Source organism: Electrona antarctica, assembly GCF_951216825.1.
Source record: "Electrona antarctica genome assembly, chromosome: 18".
Classification (NCBI taxonomy): Eukaryota; Metazoa; Chordata; class Actinopteri; order Myctophiformes; family Myctophidae; genus Electrona; species Electrona antarctica.
In genome coordinates, this window is record NC_136799.1 from 19,937,210 (window position 1) to 19,954,825 (window position 17,616).

Sequence of the window (17,616 nt, forward strand, 5' to 3'; positions counted from 1 at the left end):
AAAACCAGAACAAAACATACAAATGTCAACTGGTGAGGAGATATGATCAGAAATGATACTGATGTTAAACTGTAATTTAAGATAAATTAAGATGTATATATTTTTTTTATTGATTGTTCCAGTAAATGGGCAGTGGGATAGTGGCATCACAAGTTAGTTCTGGCTGTCTAATGGACTGACTGAGAGAATGGTGTTAAAAGTTTGTTTTAAAATTCCATAATTCATCTAACATACCCCTCAAAATGGCCTGGCGTCCACCTGGGGGGTCTCAATATACTGCTCTACGACTGTTCCTAAAGAATGTGGGTTGGGACCCTGAATGTTTCAGATGGGAACACACTTGTCAGGAATATTAATATGTTTTTATTAGACTGGGTCCCATGGTGAAAGTGAATTTCTTGAATGCAGTATGAGTCCCTCCATTTAAAAGAAAAATACTTTACTGTTGGTGTATCGCAAAACCACATATTATGGTTCATGTTTTTCTTCTCACTTGATTTGAAAGTGCATATGGATGTGTTGAGTGAGCTCCTTGAGGATTAAACTCTTGAAACCGAAAGCTGTTATTTACCTGAGCTCCTGTTCAGATTAATTATATAGTAAGTAAGTAAACTTTATTTCTGTACATTTAAAAGAGCACATACGTGTGCGTGCATGCGTAAGTACAAAAGTGTGAAAGAGTCTTTCGCAAATGTATTATTATTATTAGTTTTACTTTATATACAGATGCACTATTTTTAACTGACAGCAATTTAGTCTAAGGCCCTCTGACAGATGCTAACAATCTTTATTAAAGGCTAAACTGTGAAGCCACAATGAGTTTTTCCAAGCTCAGAGCCCAGACAGTGTCTAGAGATACTCTAGTGAGTCTAGTCTACTGCATTAAAGCTGGTGCTGAGTGGAGCAGTCAGTGCACCTTGTTTGGACTGCCAGCACATCTGTTTGTCACATACATCACAGAGTTAGTTCATTCCTTCCCCGCCAAATGACAGATGAGCGCTTTTTAATGAAGTCATTATAACGAAATACCAAGCAACACCAATGAAAAGTCTGGGAATATTGCTCTCCTAAATGTCAGTAGTCTTGTTTGACAATTGTTAAAACACAGGGAATACTCTCATCTTAAAACAATTAAGGATTCATTCTATATTCGGCCAATGGGGGATCCTTTTTGATATTGCGCCACTTTTTTTTATTTTTATTGTATTAATCGGGCGATGGGTTTGCTGACCATCCAAACAATTTTTCTCTTTTCTTTCATACATTCATTTACGCACATTCACAATTCATGGTGGACAGGTGGTGATGGATAGGTGCTTTGCTCAAGAGCTTGCTGTATGCTGAAGAATAAATTAACCTTTAGGCTTAGTACCTTGCTGAAGGGCATCCTGACAATAATAGTTAAGTCCAGTTCATATAGTCTCCAAAATAAAGTAATCGAGAACATAATGATGCTGATCAGACACTTGCCCAGCACCAGTCATTTTTTGAATCCACTATCCATGGAAAATGTCTATAAAATGCCTTTGGTACATTTCAAGTATGCTCAACTATGAAAGGCAAAAGTCTGTATGTTTCGCCTCCCTGTTTTCAACACTCTTACTTCTCTAACCATGAGGCCATCAAGGAGCATGCTGCAGTCTCCTTTCTTCCTGTAACTCAAGTCGACCTCTACATTCATTTTCCTTACTCACCCTCCTTGCTGACGCCCAGGCATCCCTTCAGCTCCTGCAGGGAGATGGCCTTGTCCTTGTTCAAGTCACAGTAGTCGGTAAACTTGCGGGCGCATTTCTTGGGTTTGGCTTTCTTCTTCAGGTACCTCTTAAAGGGCTTGAGCTCTTTCTTGTTGATGTCATGGCTGCCGTTGTTATCCAACTGGGCGAAATACCACTGCACAACTCTTTCCTCCAGGGTGTGGCTGGGGTCGGGCTCAACAAACCTGTGAACACACATGTGGGGGTCAGAACAAGTGACTGAGCTGGGACTGCACCATGAACCTATTCAGCTTCGATGCTGGGGACAGAGGAAGGTGTCATAAAAAGGCCAGATGAGGATTTTTTTTATATTTCAAAGATATTTTAAATCGGATAGGAAACAGTCAAATTAGAAATAATCACGTAAGCAAAGGTTAGCATTGTTTATTTATTTTTGTATTATGTTTTTTTTGTTTTGTTTTTTTTACCAGATGATTACCATATTTGAAATTAATCAGGAATATGAAGAGCACTAACACTACCAGGAGGGGTTAATTAAATTCCCACTGAGGCTAATATAAATGTATACTCTCGGGCAACAAAGAAAGGAAAGGCTCTACAGTGTTAATGAGTAATACATTATAGTTTTAAGTTGATCTTGTGGGGTGCAGGCCATTACTTACCTCCCACCACCGGAGGGGGCTGGTGAATTTATGGCCTGTACCATGTCTGTGGTGAGGGCATCTAACAAACTTGTAATGAATTCCACTTTCTTTCCCTCAGGGCAGCCTGGCACAAATCAAAGACAACAAACACCAGAATTAACCTTCCACAACCAATTAGAGTCGTTACGGCACAGTTTAAGCGAAGTGCCTCTAAAGCCACGGCACAAATGAACCAGTATGAGAAATGTAAAAGCGGGACAGGGGTGTTCCACAGTAAAATCTAGAATGCAAATTTTAGCCAAAGCCTTTAATGCATAAAAGAGATAAACCAACCAATTACAGGAAAGCCTTGGGAACAATTTTTTCCCGCAGGAAAGGCATAGTTTGAAAGGCTTGTGTTTTGTGGGGGTTTCAGGAAAAGAGAGTGGGGCAGAGTTGAGGCCCATGGGGAGAGGAGGCACAGGAGTGCACGGTGATAAGAGAGCTTTGTTGGGCAGTGCAGACCTGTTAAGTTTTATGGCATGATGCTGAACACCTTGGGTAGCTCTCTTTAATTGCCCAGATGTATGGGTTTTAATAGCATGCTCAACCAGTGCAAAATTTTCCTTGCTAATTGTGTCTCTAAAAGAGGAACTTCAAACACTGCTCACTGCATAGTAAACTAATCTTCTCAATGGGTCCTTATTTTCTTTCTTCATCCAATCTTCCTTCCTCTCGGTCTCTCTCCCACTCTCTCTTACACCGCACTCCCTGCCTTTGTGGCAAAGGTTCTATTCATTCCCTTTCTGCTGGCTCAGGGCATTCTGTGGGAGGTGGTCCGATGCCCCAGCCAGGTGAATCCAATTAGCAATTCCTACAACATGACAAGCTCTGAGATGCACTGCTTCGCTGCACCTTTATCCAAGTGTTAAATTAGGACGCTATGAAGCACGACCCCTGTATGTTGAATGGTGCCCTATGTGGCAAAAAGGGCACACTGTGTGTAGGCCATAGGACCGATGATAAGATGTTTTGGTTTGATCTGGCTTACAGTCTATCACACAAAGTTTGTCCCTGGTATAACTTGGACAGTGTCTGATCATTCGGTCTCAAACTTGGTGTACTGTGTGTCTGTGAGGTATAGTGCAGAGAATTGGAAAAATCAAATATCTGTATCTATCTGCCCGTGGGTCTGAGAAAGAGGCAGAAATTCAGGAGATTGAATGTATCGGCTACCCTGATTGGCCAGTAAAAGTCTCTGGTTGGGGCCTGGGCCGTGGCTCAGCGGTCCAGGCACCTTGGCCGGTAGCCCAAGTCTGGCAGTGTGCCGCGGGTTCGACTCCCGATCCCGACGGCCTTTACTGCATGTCACTCCCCCATCTCTCTCCCCCATTTCCTGTCAGCCTACTGTCTGTCCCTCTATAAAAAATATAAAATAAAGGCGAAAGCTGCAAAAAAAGTCTCTGGTTGGCTAACCCGACCCATCGACTTAACTTGTTGGCCGAGCTTCGCGAAGCATTTGTGCTCCATAGCAGTGGAATTAATAAGTGGAATTACTTGCGTTGTTCCCGACATGAATGGCTCTAAAAGGCCCAAAGGCCACCGGCCTAGTGATTATAAAGATGGAAAGACAGGTGAGTTAAAACACATTCAAAATGTTGTCGCTACACATTCCATGTCTATAATTCTTTATAAACATACTTATAATGCATTATAATCTGGTTATAACACTGTATAAATTAGTTTAAAAAAACCTCATAAACACTCATAACATTCATAAAATATAATAATCATAACACATTAAAAAACATTTTATAATTACTTTTAAGGTCAAGTATAAAAGCAATGTAATTGCTTATAGCAGTGTTATAGTTTCAATTATAAGCACTCATGAGTACTCATAATGAAATCATAACACATTATACAGCCTTTTATAATGACTGATAGGTCATATCATAATACTTCATAATTGTTGGTCACTTACAGACTTATTCTGTTGGTCGGGATCAGAATTGTATTATAATTTGCATGGTTATAATACATTAATTACAATGCATTAATTAGCCTACAAGTCACTATAAGTGGTTAAGTGGTGGGGGGGGGGGGACATTAAATGTATGCAATAACAAGTTTCTGCCTACACCTTCTTTTTTTGACTGACTGACTGACTGACTAAATTGAAAGTTATTTGTATCCCACCCCTGGTGGTTCCAGGGACAGTCAAGTAGGTACTGGACATACTGGACCTGCCAACAGCCCTCTGAACTATTTCCTCATTTTCAAAGCCTTGCGTGCAATCGCAAGCACCCCCCCCCTTCAGCCTTTATGTGACTGTGATGAAATCTCACACTTTGTTGTGGCCGTTCAGAACATCCCACTGCAGTACATCAAAATATCTCCTCCAAGCCAAAATCACTCCCCACCCCCCTCCCACACACACACCATGGTCTCCAACACCACAAGTGGCCTTCTGCGGCCTGCCCACCGCACCTCCGCAACACTCACACCTTCCATAAAAACCTACCACACATCTGCTGCGCAGTCAGAAGCCACGCTTGACTCTGTAAACTCACCAGATGGGGGAATTAAATAAGAGTTACAATGCAACTTTTAAATGATGGGGAAACACAGGGGTAACAAAAAATAAGTGAGCAGTAACAGGGGGCAGAGGCGTATGGGAGCTAAGGGTTATGACCTTGGGGTTTGGAGTTGAGTCTCTGATCTTTCCCGGCACAGGGAATCAAACACCACAAAGTGTGGCTTGGTGGCTTCTTAAAGGGCACGTGCATTAACGTCACATACCAAGCTATTACACTGACACAACACACTGTTCTTGAAATCCAGCAAAATAATGTTCACTGAAAGGACATGCATTTTTTGGCATAAAACAATTTCCATGATTACATTAAAGTGGGTCTTGGCTGGTATGTGAAGCATGTCAGAGAACACCTGGGTCAACAGTATTTGCCAATATGGTTTGTTTTGCGCTACTTTGGTGCCAGATGACTAGGGTTTGCCACAAAGGACAATAAAATGAGTGTAAAACTAGTACCAGTGAATATATTTTTTGATTTAGGGCAGCGGTGGCCGAACGGTTTGCGGAGCGGTCTTGTTATCGGAAGGTCGCCAGTTCGAATCCCCGGACCGGCACGTTAAAATTACCACCGCTGAAGTGCCCTTGAGCAAGGCATTGAACCCCTACCATGAAATGTTCTATGAGCAGGGTCTGGCTGTAAACAAGCATCTCTCGAGCTTAGTCCATTCACCCTGGGTAAACAAAGAACTTTGCCTTTGATCATGGCAATTAATGTGTTACTGTTTTTAATTGTATTTGGTAAACCCTACAAATGCAGGTTAAAACAAATGCTGCAAATTATTAGCAAATACTATTACAGCCATCACATCTAGATTTGTAAAATAAGGTCTTGACCAGCTGCCCTTTGTGGTTGTCTTTGAAGCACAGTAGGATTCCATCTTTGGCCAGGATGTGTGAGTATGTGTGGTTCCAAGTTCTTGGCATCTGACCTGTCAGATCCCTGCCTTGGAAAGGATCCTCTGTGTCTGAGACTCGAGAGCGAGCTGCACTGTCACAGTCTGGGGTCTGGTACCTGTTACAGAGTGAATAGAGGACAGAGGGGAGAGGCTTGCATGAGAGAGAAAAATCACAGAGGACAAAGAAAGAGAATGATGGAAAGAATTTAAAAAATGCTTCGGAAAAGTGCGAAGAATCCAAAAGACTTCAAAGAGGTAGCAAGCCAATGCTGGTAACAGCATGCAATCAAAAAATAAGAAGAAGATACCCAAGCACTCATTAGCCGCACTTTTAAAGTAATGACCACGGTAGTGTAAAATGTAGTAAATAAATGTATTCCCCCCAATGTTAAATTGTGCGTAAATACAATGTGTGTGTGTGTGTGTGTGTGTGTGTGTGTGTGTGTGTGTGTGTGTGTGTGTGTGTGTGTGTGTGTGTGTGTGTGTGTGTGTGTGTGTGTGTGTGTGTGTGTGTGTGTGTGTGTGTGTGTGCGCCACAAGCGTATGACGTGTGTGAGGCTGAGCATGTGTGTGTGCTCACACACATGCTTGCATGTGTGCGTGTTCACACACATGCTCACATATATAAAGAAAAAGAGAGAGAGACACCGACTGATTTTCAATACAATAGGTAGGTTACTGTACTGGCAACAGCGTTCACACATACTTTGTATCCTCAGCATGTTCATACAGAATGAATAGTAACACAACTCATTCATCAAATGCTCACAGGAAAGGGTATAGCACATCCTGTAAACTGACAACCTTTACACTACAGTGAGTGAGAATAATGATGACTCAGAAACTAAAACCTAAATCTACTGACCCGTAAAAGTTTACAATCTGTTGGACATCCGATCCCTTTCTCTTTTTCTGCAGTACAGTTTCTAAATTGTAATATTCACATTCTAAAAACAAATCATAAAAGTTCTTTAAACAACGCCAGACAACAGATCAAAACATGGACGGAAGGCATCATTTACAGTTTTTGTCCTTTTTGCTATTGCATCATATACATTATGCTGACATGGTGCCCATAAAAACTCATTCAGCTTTTGCCCATTCCCCTGAAAACAATGTAAGCAGTAGCAGTTGCACTGAAAAGAAATGTCATAGCAAGCAAACTTTCTTTTTTCCCCCCATGCTGATCGGCCACTGGTGAATGGGTTCAGAGTTTCTTTCAAGCCAAGATTTGTAGTGAAAAACAAATTGACAGTTCTATTTACAAAGTCACTAGTAGTATTGACTGACTTTTCAGTCAGAGATTTAGCTACAATAATTAAAACAATTAGTTTAATTTGACACATTCTAACATACTAAAGCGGTGTTCGGTTACTAAAGTATTAAATAATACGGTCTACACAGTAGAGACACAGACAGATATGATGTAATCCCATAGTACCTGGTGGAGGTTCCAGGAATAGGTCGCCCCGTGTCCACCAAAACACACCAACAGTAGCCCGTCGACTGGTGGCACTGGACTGGCTTGTAAAGCCCTCCGGGCCCACAATCTGGTATGAATATTGCCTCACGGGGATTCTGCCTTGCTTCGTCCAAAGCACTCTGCCTCTCCTGGTCACAAGAGGGAACCTTCTCTAAAAATTGTGAGAAGCACACTCAATACGGACATATCATTGGAATGTACTGACACACAATGAACACATACATGAAAAATGAAAAAAGTCTTGTTTGAGGGCCATCTTTGATGGACGGAGTGAAAGATACCAAATTAACTGATTGCTTTACAACATAGGAAGAAAAAATAGAAAGTTTTTGAGACAATATATGTCTCTTACACCAAGCCCCTGACCCCAGACTGGCCTCAGGGAACTTTTCCAGTCCCTCTCCAGGTCGCATTAGTCTTTAAACTAGGTTTTCACCCACCACAATCTCATCCACTATCATTCAACAGCAGGCGCTCAGCACTTGAGAGATGCTCATGTAAAACCCTCCTTCACCTCACTGTATTTATATTCACCTCCATTTAGTTCATCGCTCACTCTCAACGCACCGACAAGGACAAAGCAGAACAATGGCCACAGCTAATCCTGTTGCTGTGGCGGTGAAGAGGGCCTTTTACCTCCCTATTTAAAAAAGAAAAGACCACTAATCCCCTTCTCATTTTCCAGTAACAAGTACTGTACATTTATTTGAGGACTGTCCTTGAGTAAATACTCAAGTATATCTGGACACTTGAATTTGTATTTTTTTATGACTTTCACAGTTTTAACATTTCTAGGAAGGGAAAAAAAAATCATTATGATTATGAATTAACCACTTTTTTAACCATATTTCAATTATAGCAAAAATAGCCGATCTGCAAGCTCACAACGTGATATTTTCAATATTTTTTTGGGGAAACCTTTTAATGTGAAACACAGCATTCATATTAGGAATATGAAAATGTACTTTATAATTTGTACTTTTGAATACTTTTTTAAAGTATGTACTTTGAATACCTTGAGTATTTGAGTACTCTTGTAGGCCTATTCAATGAAAATGTTTATTATATTTTGTCCACCACTGCTCATTTTAAGGTGCAACAACAGAACAGAAGCATCCTTTTTGGTCCCTCGCAGCGCAGAGCAGAGCCAAGCCAACCACACAGGTAGTGTGTACTACCTGTACTACTATAGTTTGCGCTCAAGGGGTATTCAAGCAAGTATGGTACCTGATATAGCCATTTGGAGGATGGAGACTCTTCCTACACTCTAAAATCCAGACTGTTCAGAGTTTACAAATGGCACCAACGTGGGTGCATTTGGTTCATTTAGTTTGGATTGCTTTGGTGAGGTGGTCTGAACACCCACTGGGTCGAGCAGAGCCTGTTTAACATGTCTCCATATTACCTCTAATGGGACGCGAAGGCAGCTAGTACACTGTAAGTCAACTTCATTTAGAGGATTTACAAAACCCACACCCACAGCAAACTAAATAAATACTGAAAAACCCTGGGGGGGAACTGCTGCTTACCACATAGCTGTAAACTGATAAAAGTGGTAATTTACCAACAAATGTTTAAAACTAGCCAAACCACAGTTAACACATGCTTCTCAGATAGTGTACATTGTAAAGAATACAAGTCATAATCTGTGGTACTATGGTGTGTGAGGTGTTATCTTGTAGATCAGGTCTTTTTGGCCAGTACAAATTAATCTTCAATCTATGGCTGTCGCTGCCATGTCTGTAGCCCCACATTGGCCTGATGTAACATGTGTCTGCATGTATGCATCTACAGTATGACATGTGTGCGTGCGTTTGTGTGTGCGTGCGTGTGTGAGTGCCGTGCATTTGTGCGTGCGTGAGAGAGAGCATGTACGCCTGCTTTCTGAGCAGTGTTGCCATCACAAGGCCAAGCGTGTCCCCCTCCGCTCCCCCAGAACTTTTCCACAGAGGGCTCACGTTCAAGTGTTCTTAGCGCTGTGCGGCCGCTCCGCTCCTTGCCAAGGTCTCTTCACATCAAAATTATTTAGCACTGTTTATTATACAGAGGGGTATGCTGGCGCCAGGCAGTGCGATTCCCAAAAGAAATTTGTTTTTTATACATTCAAATGGAAAAAGGCTGGACACAGGCTATGTGAGCCCCCGCAAGTTTCTTGTGTGTACGTGAAACTTAATCTACATGCTTCTCGTCCTGAGCCGCCTCACAAAGATTTGTTTCTGCTCTATTTACTGTTTATTGATGTGGGAGGTTCCATTTTTGTTTTCCAATTACCTTGCTCCAATGATAGGGATTGCATTGGAGACGCAGAACATTTGCAGAACATTTCTAAATAGATCAGTGTCCCTAAAATAAGTGCACAAGTAAGATCAAGTTGGGGTGGAGTTTGGAATTGGAAGTGCGTGTGCATGCCATGTGTGTGTGATCTTTGACCAAGAGCTCAAACTACTTCTGTGATTATTAGAGGAATGCAAAATGACAGTCCAACAATCCAAAGTGAAATCAGAGAATGCCCTCTTCCACTTTCTATATGGCACTCTCTTTCCCTCTCTTCTTTCTATCCTCCCTCTGTTTCCCTCCTCAGCCTTTCTATCCAGCCCACTATCCCCAAACCTCTCTTCTTCCTTCCCTCTTTCAATCTCTCTCCATTTCTTTGAGACACTAGTCCAGCAATCCCACCCCCCCTTGCGCGCGCACGCACGCACGCACGCACGCACGCACGCACGCACGCACGCACGCACGCCATCTTTCTCTTCTTCGCTACACTCCAATCACTTTCAGCTGTGATCTAATCACGGCAATGCTCTCTGCAGCATTCTGTGGGAGTTCTATGAAAGCATGTGCATGCGTGCACACGCTTTCACGTTCGTGTCTATGACAAAGAGAGCGGGGATTCTAGATAAAAAAAGAAAGAGGCAGATGATAAAGAGTAGGTACCCTTAAAATAACAGTGTTATTTGACAACACACATCCAATCTGTTAAAATCGAGAGTTGGTTGCATAAATCTTTCACAATTTGAAAATGTAGTGTGCCACAATATGGTGTTACATTGACATTTGGTAAAACATTTTGCCATTTCAACGGCCATAGCCCAAATGTGCTGACCACATCACATTTGTGATGACGGCTATGGCAGTTTTTAGCCCAAGGAGTGTTTTTTGTGCAAAACTAATGCTTGGAATGGATTCAGAATCATGAAAACCCCCTAGTTTGACACGTCACATGATACTTAAAGAATGATGAAATTTAGAATGTTTTGCCTATACAGTAGGTTGTTAACGCCTTAGTAGCACAGGAATTATTTAATCCATTTCATGTGCCCATCATTTATAGCGCCCGGACCACTTTTACCGGCGCACCGGAAGTTGGTGTGCATGTCTGTGTAGCAGCTAACAATAGCCACACCACTCGACAACAACGGGAGGTAAGAATAAATCTATCGCGACTAGCGACTGGACCGCGGAAGGCCGTCAAACACAAGATTTTCGTTTTCGTCAGCTAAACAGGCAGGGAACATTTTCGATGACGTGTCACTGTTTGACACGTGATCGGATTGGGCAACAAGCGCTCCTAGGCTGTGGAGCGAAGCGATCGGTTTTGATATCATTAATCTCCGTCCTATTTATCAATCTCCGGCTTGGGCACTTGATAGTGTGATGTCACTATATTACTGTACTGGCCCGTTTGACTGTCAAGGGTTCAGCCTCCAGGAAGAAACCCTAAATACAAAGTTAATACACCATTGCACATAAAAACAACTCCAGGGTGTCTAATGAAGTACTGTCACCTCATAGACACGTGAAAAACTGGACAAATACAAAAATAGGCCACAACGTGCAACTTTTAGCAACCAAGCTTAATCTCTGCTAAGCCTATAGATGACATTAAATGTCATCTATAGGCTTAGCAGAGATTAAATCATAAAAGTTTATACTAACCAACATTTCTGGTTCTAAGGGACCTATGGGGGCTTCCAGTAGACTATTGGTTTGAAAATTTGTCTTTGCGACTAGGTGGCGATCTGTCGTCTACATTTCATGAGTAGATGTATGTTCTTGGCCAAGCAAACACACACTTCCACTCTACACATCTCCCTAAATCAGAGTTACGGAATAGCCAGAGACAAGGAGCCAATGAATGAACAGAGCTGAGAACGCAGGAGAGCTGCTCATGGTGAGTACTCAGCTTTTCCAAGGAAGAAGACAGGCAGAAAGAGACAGTGAAAGAGAATGGACATAGGCAGAAAATTGATGGGGAGGGATAAAGAACAAGGATGAGAGTAAGAAAGAGAGAAATATCTATCCATCTATAAATGCACCAAGTTTCTGTCTGTACGTATGTCTGAACTCACAACACTCCATATTTGGGCATGCCTGACACAGAACTCCACAAGCTGGCCTATTCTGACATCCCAACACTCCATATTTGGGCATGCCTGACACAGAACTCCACAAGCTGGCCTGTTCTGACATCCCAACACTCCATATTTTGGCATGCCTGACACAGAACTCCATATATAGGAATGAAGGGACACAGAGAGACACATACAGAAATCTGACATCATTCTGACGTCAGGCATAAAAGGGACACAGACATAACTTGCATCATTCAAGGTAGGCACCTCCCTAGTTGTTAAAAATCACACCCGTGTGAAGTGAGGGGAGCTCTTATCATCTTACAACATCGAGGAGGGAATTCGGTATAGCTTGGCGATGTAATGATGATGTAAAACAAACTGCCCACTAATAGTTCTCAGGTTTGTCCTCTCTTTTTTTCTCAGTCGTGTTTTCAAATGGATTGGCTGCGCTGTTTCAGCCACATTTGGTTTTAAGTTATATCGAGTGATGTTCGAACATTGCAAACGTGTCTTCTCCGTCAACGCGTGAGTGTGACTGCAGGCTGTGTGGCTGCCAGGGATATTAGCCTCTCCTCTTCCCAGCCCTTCCCATTGCCCAGAGGTCACTTTGCCGTCCCATTGGCTAGAAGCAGCCAATCACGACTAGGTGGCGATCTGTCGTCTACATTTCATGAGTAGATGTATGTCAGGTTTCACCTGACAAAAAACGAGATAGGCTAGAAAAAGAGATTCTTGTCCAAAGTTCTCTGACTAATGATGACTGACTTGTAGTACCAGCTCACAGTTTTAATTTAATTCACCCCTATAACAGATACTAATAGTACCACTTCATTTAACAACCTCGCCCCAACAAATCTACAAACTAAAATACAGCTTTGTACAAATGCATATTATTCACCCACATGCGCTCGCTCGCTCGCTCGCACACACACACACACACACACACACACACACACACACACACACACACACACACACACACACACACACACACACACACACACACACACACACACACACACACACACACACACACACACACACACACACACACACACACACACACACACACACACACACACACACACACACACACCTCTCTAAGCTTCTCAAGTGTTGACAAATCCTTTCTGTCGGCCATGTCCTCCGTCCCTCGCAGGACGTCGAATGCTAATCAGAAACAGGAAGCCGGTGTTTCCATAGCCGTTTCAAAGCGCTGTCACAGTGAATATCTGTCCATTAAATACAGTCCTTCCTCACTCCCCCCGCCCCCAACTTCAAATTCCCCTGCTGGAACACCATCACTCAAAGTTAACCACTTCCCTGTCTGATATCCTCCTTATGCTACAACCAAACTCCTTTCACACTCCTGTGCACAGAAGTGTAGTGAGGATGGCGAACAGAGAGCAGATCGAATGAACATCAATCACATGTAATGATTAAATAAAATGCTAGAAGCAATTTGTGGCCCATGCTTAGGTGAGACGGTATAGTACTACTTAAGACGTATACATGCTAACTCAGTGTTGATCTTGTCAACTAAAACTATAACAAAAAATGTTCGTCGACTACCTTTTTTCACTGATGAAAGCTAAATGAAAACTAAGATACGATGACTAAAACTAAGACAAAATATACTGACAATTTCGTCAACAAATAAAAACTAGACAAAAATGTTAGGAAGGGACTAGTGGACAAGAGATCCAGTATAAGTCATTTTACACTTGGTTGCATGATGAAAATAGCAGATCTACAACACGTCGTAGCGAGGCCCGTTGTGAGCTTGTAGATCGGCTATTTTCAGCGTAAGTGTAAAATCAATCATTACGACGGCATCAAGGCCCGCCAAAATACATTTTAGTCGACTAAATCAACTGTAGATTTAGTCGACTAAAATCTCATGATATTTAGTGGACTAAAATTAGACGAACACTAAGACATTACAGGTGACTAAAATGTGATTAAACTAAATTAAAACTATTCAAGAGACTATGACTAAAACTAAAATCAAAATGTCCTGTCAAAAATAACACTGTGCTAACTTGTAAACATGTGTGTGTGTGTGTGTGTACTCACAAATACAGTACATGTATGCATGCAGGTATAGACACACACACATGCATGTATTACTATGTATTGTGTACATTTATACTCAAGGACACACACACACACACACACACACACACACACACACACACACACACACACACACACACACACACACACACACACACACACACACACACACACACACACACACACACACACACACACACACACACACACACACACACACACACACACACACACACTCCTAAATGGATATACTTATACACAGTTACACACACTCATAATTACATATTTATACACATGCACTTACGCAGTAAAATCCAGTGTTCATTTATCCATCCATTTGTAACTCCAAGAAGAGAGGTACAAATGGTTAACCATTTGTACAGTCTCTGAGTTAACTTAACACTGAGGATTTTACTGTGCACCCCTACAAACACATTACGCAGACCCCCCCCACCATCCTCACTCTGTGACTGGGTGCAGACCCCCCCACCATCCTCACTCTGTGACTGGGTGCAGACCCCCCCACCATCCTCACTCTGTGACTGGGTGCAGACCCCCCCACCATCCTCACTCTATGACTGGGTGCAGACCCCCCCACCATCCTCACTCTGTGACTGGGTGCAGACCCCCCCACCATCCTCACTCTGTGACTGGGTGCAGACCCCCCCACCATCCTCACTCTGTGACTGGGTGCAGACCCCCCCCACCATCCTCACTCTGTGACTGGGTGCAGACCCCCCCACCATCCTCACTCTGTGACTGGGTGCAGACCCCCCCACCATCCTCACTCTGTGACTGGGTGCAGACCCCCCCCACCATCCTCACTCTGTGACTGGGTGCAGACCCCCCCACCATCCTCACTCTGTGACTGGGTGCAGACCCCCCCACCATCCTCACTCTGTGACTGGGTGCAGACCCCCCCCACCATCCTCACTCTGTGACTGGGTGCAGACCCCCCCACCATCCTCACTCTGTGACTGGGTGCAGACCCCCCCACCATCCTCACTCTGTGACTGGGTGCAGACCCCCCCACCATCCTCACTCTGTGACTGGGTGCAGACCCCCCCCCCCCCACCATCCTGGGCATGCCCAGAGGGCAGTGAACATGGAGACAGAGAAAGTTAAACAAATTACACCAAAGGAAAGAAACTAGAGAAACCTAATCCCAGCAGCGTGGAGCAGGGCCTGGATTTTCCTTGAAGAAGTTTTACATTTCATCCCAGAAGCTGGTGGAAAACACGAAGAGGCTTTGCAATGAATTAGACTGGCCGGAGCCATATTGACATTCGCAAAGTAGGAGAAATGGCTGCAAAGCAGAAGGCTCCAGGTTAAATAAAGGTTGTGAACAACGCTGAGGAAGACCTGTTTGGTTGAAACACATCTGTGGTCTCTGTCCGTGAGAGCCAGGTAAATAAAACCATGTGAAAAGGACTTTGATTTTGTACTGGCTACATCTTCACATTCCACAAAGTATACCATTTACTTGGTTATCACCAGTGGTGGAAAGTAACTAAGTGCATGTATTCAAGTACTGTATTTAAGTAACATCTTGAGGTATTTGCACTTTACTTGAGTATTTATCATTTCCAATACTTCTACTCCACTACATCTTTGGCCATTTGAAGAAAGCAGATCTACAAGCTCACAATGCATCGCTTGTGATGCGGGCGCATTGTGAGTTTGTAAACTTGAAAACTTGAAATGGGACATTCTGCATAATTAGTACTTTTATTTTTGGTACTTTAAGTACATTTTGATGCCAATACTTAGTACTTTTACTCAAATACATTTTAAATTCTGGACTTTTACTTGTAACAGAGTATTTCTACTAAATATTGCCGTATTGATACTATTATATTGCAGTATTGATACTAAAAATTTTAAAAGTAAAAAAGGTACTTATTCCACCACTGGTTATCACAAAAGGCTTTTCTCCACTCAATGATATTGTCAAAACAGTGGTGTAGTAGCAGGGAATCTGGACTTACAGTAGAAAAGTGGCTTCATCATTATTCATCATTCGAGGGGGGCACATGGGAGCTTTGTACTATCTTACAGTTACAGGCAAATCTTTCAATTATGTGCCCAAAACGTTGTGTGTTGCTATATATTTGGGACAGTGTACTGGGACAAAACCGTTTTGCTAAAAGCATTTTGTCGATAACATTAGCTATTATTTCAGAGTCTATGTAAGAGGCCAAAAAGATGAATACACACCTCTAGTAACTGTTACAGGAAATGAAAGTAATTCCCAGGAACCAATATGCTCAATATTTTATAATCACAAAATTATATTTCCGAAGACGTGAATCAAGAGGAAGATCAGGAAAGAATGTGGTCAGTATCAAGCTACTTTTGTGCGACACTCACAAAAAAACATAAGTTTGAAATGTACAGTGGTGGTGTATGGATACAGTATATTGGTTTGGTGTACTTTGGTGTACAGTACATGTGTTTGGTGTATAGTGGTGTATGGGTGCAGTAAATGGGGTTCCCTCACCTGGCCTCCTGGAGTTGGAGCTGTTCTGCTTGTTCTCTTTGTAAACCAACTGTTTGATCCACAGTGTGGGAGCCGTGATCTCTGCAAGTACAGAAGGACAAATCAAAGTCTCAGATTACCCATATTTATAATTTATGTACATTTTGTACATCAGTGTCAGTGTATTCAGGTGTGAGGGAAATTGGTCTCGTTTTAATAGAATACTTGTTGCAGGGACAAAATAAGAGGTACTGTATACAAAACTATTGGTGTGTTGATTGTTATGATATACACGGAAATATCACTTTAATAAAGTATGCATGTAATCAAGCCCATCTCACAGAAATATGGCGACATAGCACGGAATTGCAATTCCGTACATACACGCCTAGAAAACCCCCAAATCCGTACATATTAACTACTGTTTTGCGACAGAGGCGTGGCTTTCACTAGTACGAAGTGCTATTTCACCGTTGCTGGGTAGGGCTGGTTGAGTTCGGGTTTGACATTATTTACTGCATATCATTATTCTGTGCATATCGGGTTACAACTCGGACAGGGCTGAGTCGGCTCTACCGAACTTTGCAACGCTCGACACGGCAACTCGCAGCCCTTTAGGGCCGCTCGGTGGCGTCTCCCGTGGCTCAAGTTCGGTAGAGACGGCGCCCCTCCGTCATTGTCTATGGGAGGATTTCAGTGTCATACAGTATGGATTTTGGGGTTTTCTAGGCGTGTACGGAATTGCAATTCCATGCTATTTCAACGTGTTTGGGAGAGACCGGGTAGTACATAGAACAATTCCGTTACAAGTATACATGTATGCGGAAAACAGATGCAAACATATATGGATCTATGGATTCATAGATTAATGCATAAAATAACCTGTACTGTATGGATTGGATACATACTGTAGGACCTCAATGGAAACAATGTTGCATAATTAACCAGTGGCTGCATCTGATTAGAAATAACCGTTTTACCCACTTAAGCCCTACTTTGTTGACCGGGGTCCCCCAGGGATCTGTAGTGTGATATCTCCATACCTCTACCCCAAATATCTTCGCCTGAAAAAGCCCATCTCGCAATGGGGCGTGTTGATCGGCTATTTTCGCCGGATGTTTGCCTATTAACATGTCCAGAATAGGGATGCTACTGTCCAATGTGGTCGAGACTGGAGAGAACCTACCTTCACCTTCAGGGAGGACGTGGGTCTCCATGGTGGGGGTGGGCTTGGAGCCATCATCTGGGTTCAGAGTGAGAAAGAAATGGAAGGAGACTACCATTATTGAGGTTAATACAATCTACTCTCCAGAAGTGTTGAATGGTTGGGATTTGCACATGGCCCGGCCAAGACAGCAGAGTAATATGAGAGAGAGAGAGAGAGAGAGAGAGA

At 42.7% G+C, this 17,616-nt stretch overlaps 1 protein-coding gene across 4 annotated transcripts in view; it reads right to left on the bottom strand.

Annotated features, from left to right (window-relative positions):
* Positions 1 to 17,616, bottom strand: part of smoc1 (SPARC related modular calcium binding 1) — a 66,518-nt gene that overhangs the window by 13,055 nt on the left and 35,847 nt on the right. For all 4 annotated transcript variants that reach the window (XR_013792350.1, XM_079529102.1, XM_079529101.1 and 1 more), the window contains exons 7-12: positions 17,410 to 17,466; positions 16,245 to 16,325; positions 7,272 to 7,464; positions 5,864 to 5,946; positions 2,378 to 2,483; positions 1,695 to 1,939 (exon numbers count right to left, since the gene is read on the bottom strand). Coding sequence is in view for 3 of the 4 variants with exons in the window: in XM_079529102.1 (XP_079385228.1) it covers positions 1,695 to 1,939; positions 2,378 to 2,483; positions 5,864 to 5,946; positions 7,272 to 7,464; positions 16,245 to 16,325; positions 17,410 to 17,466 (765 nt within the window). In the remaining variant the exon portion in view is untranslated. The remainder of the gene's footprint in view (positions 1 to 1,694; positions 1,940 to 2,377; positions 2,484 to 5,863; positions 5,947 to 7,271; positions 7,465 to 16,244; positions 16,326 to 17,409; positions 17,467 to 17,616) is intronic.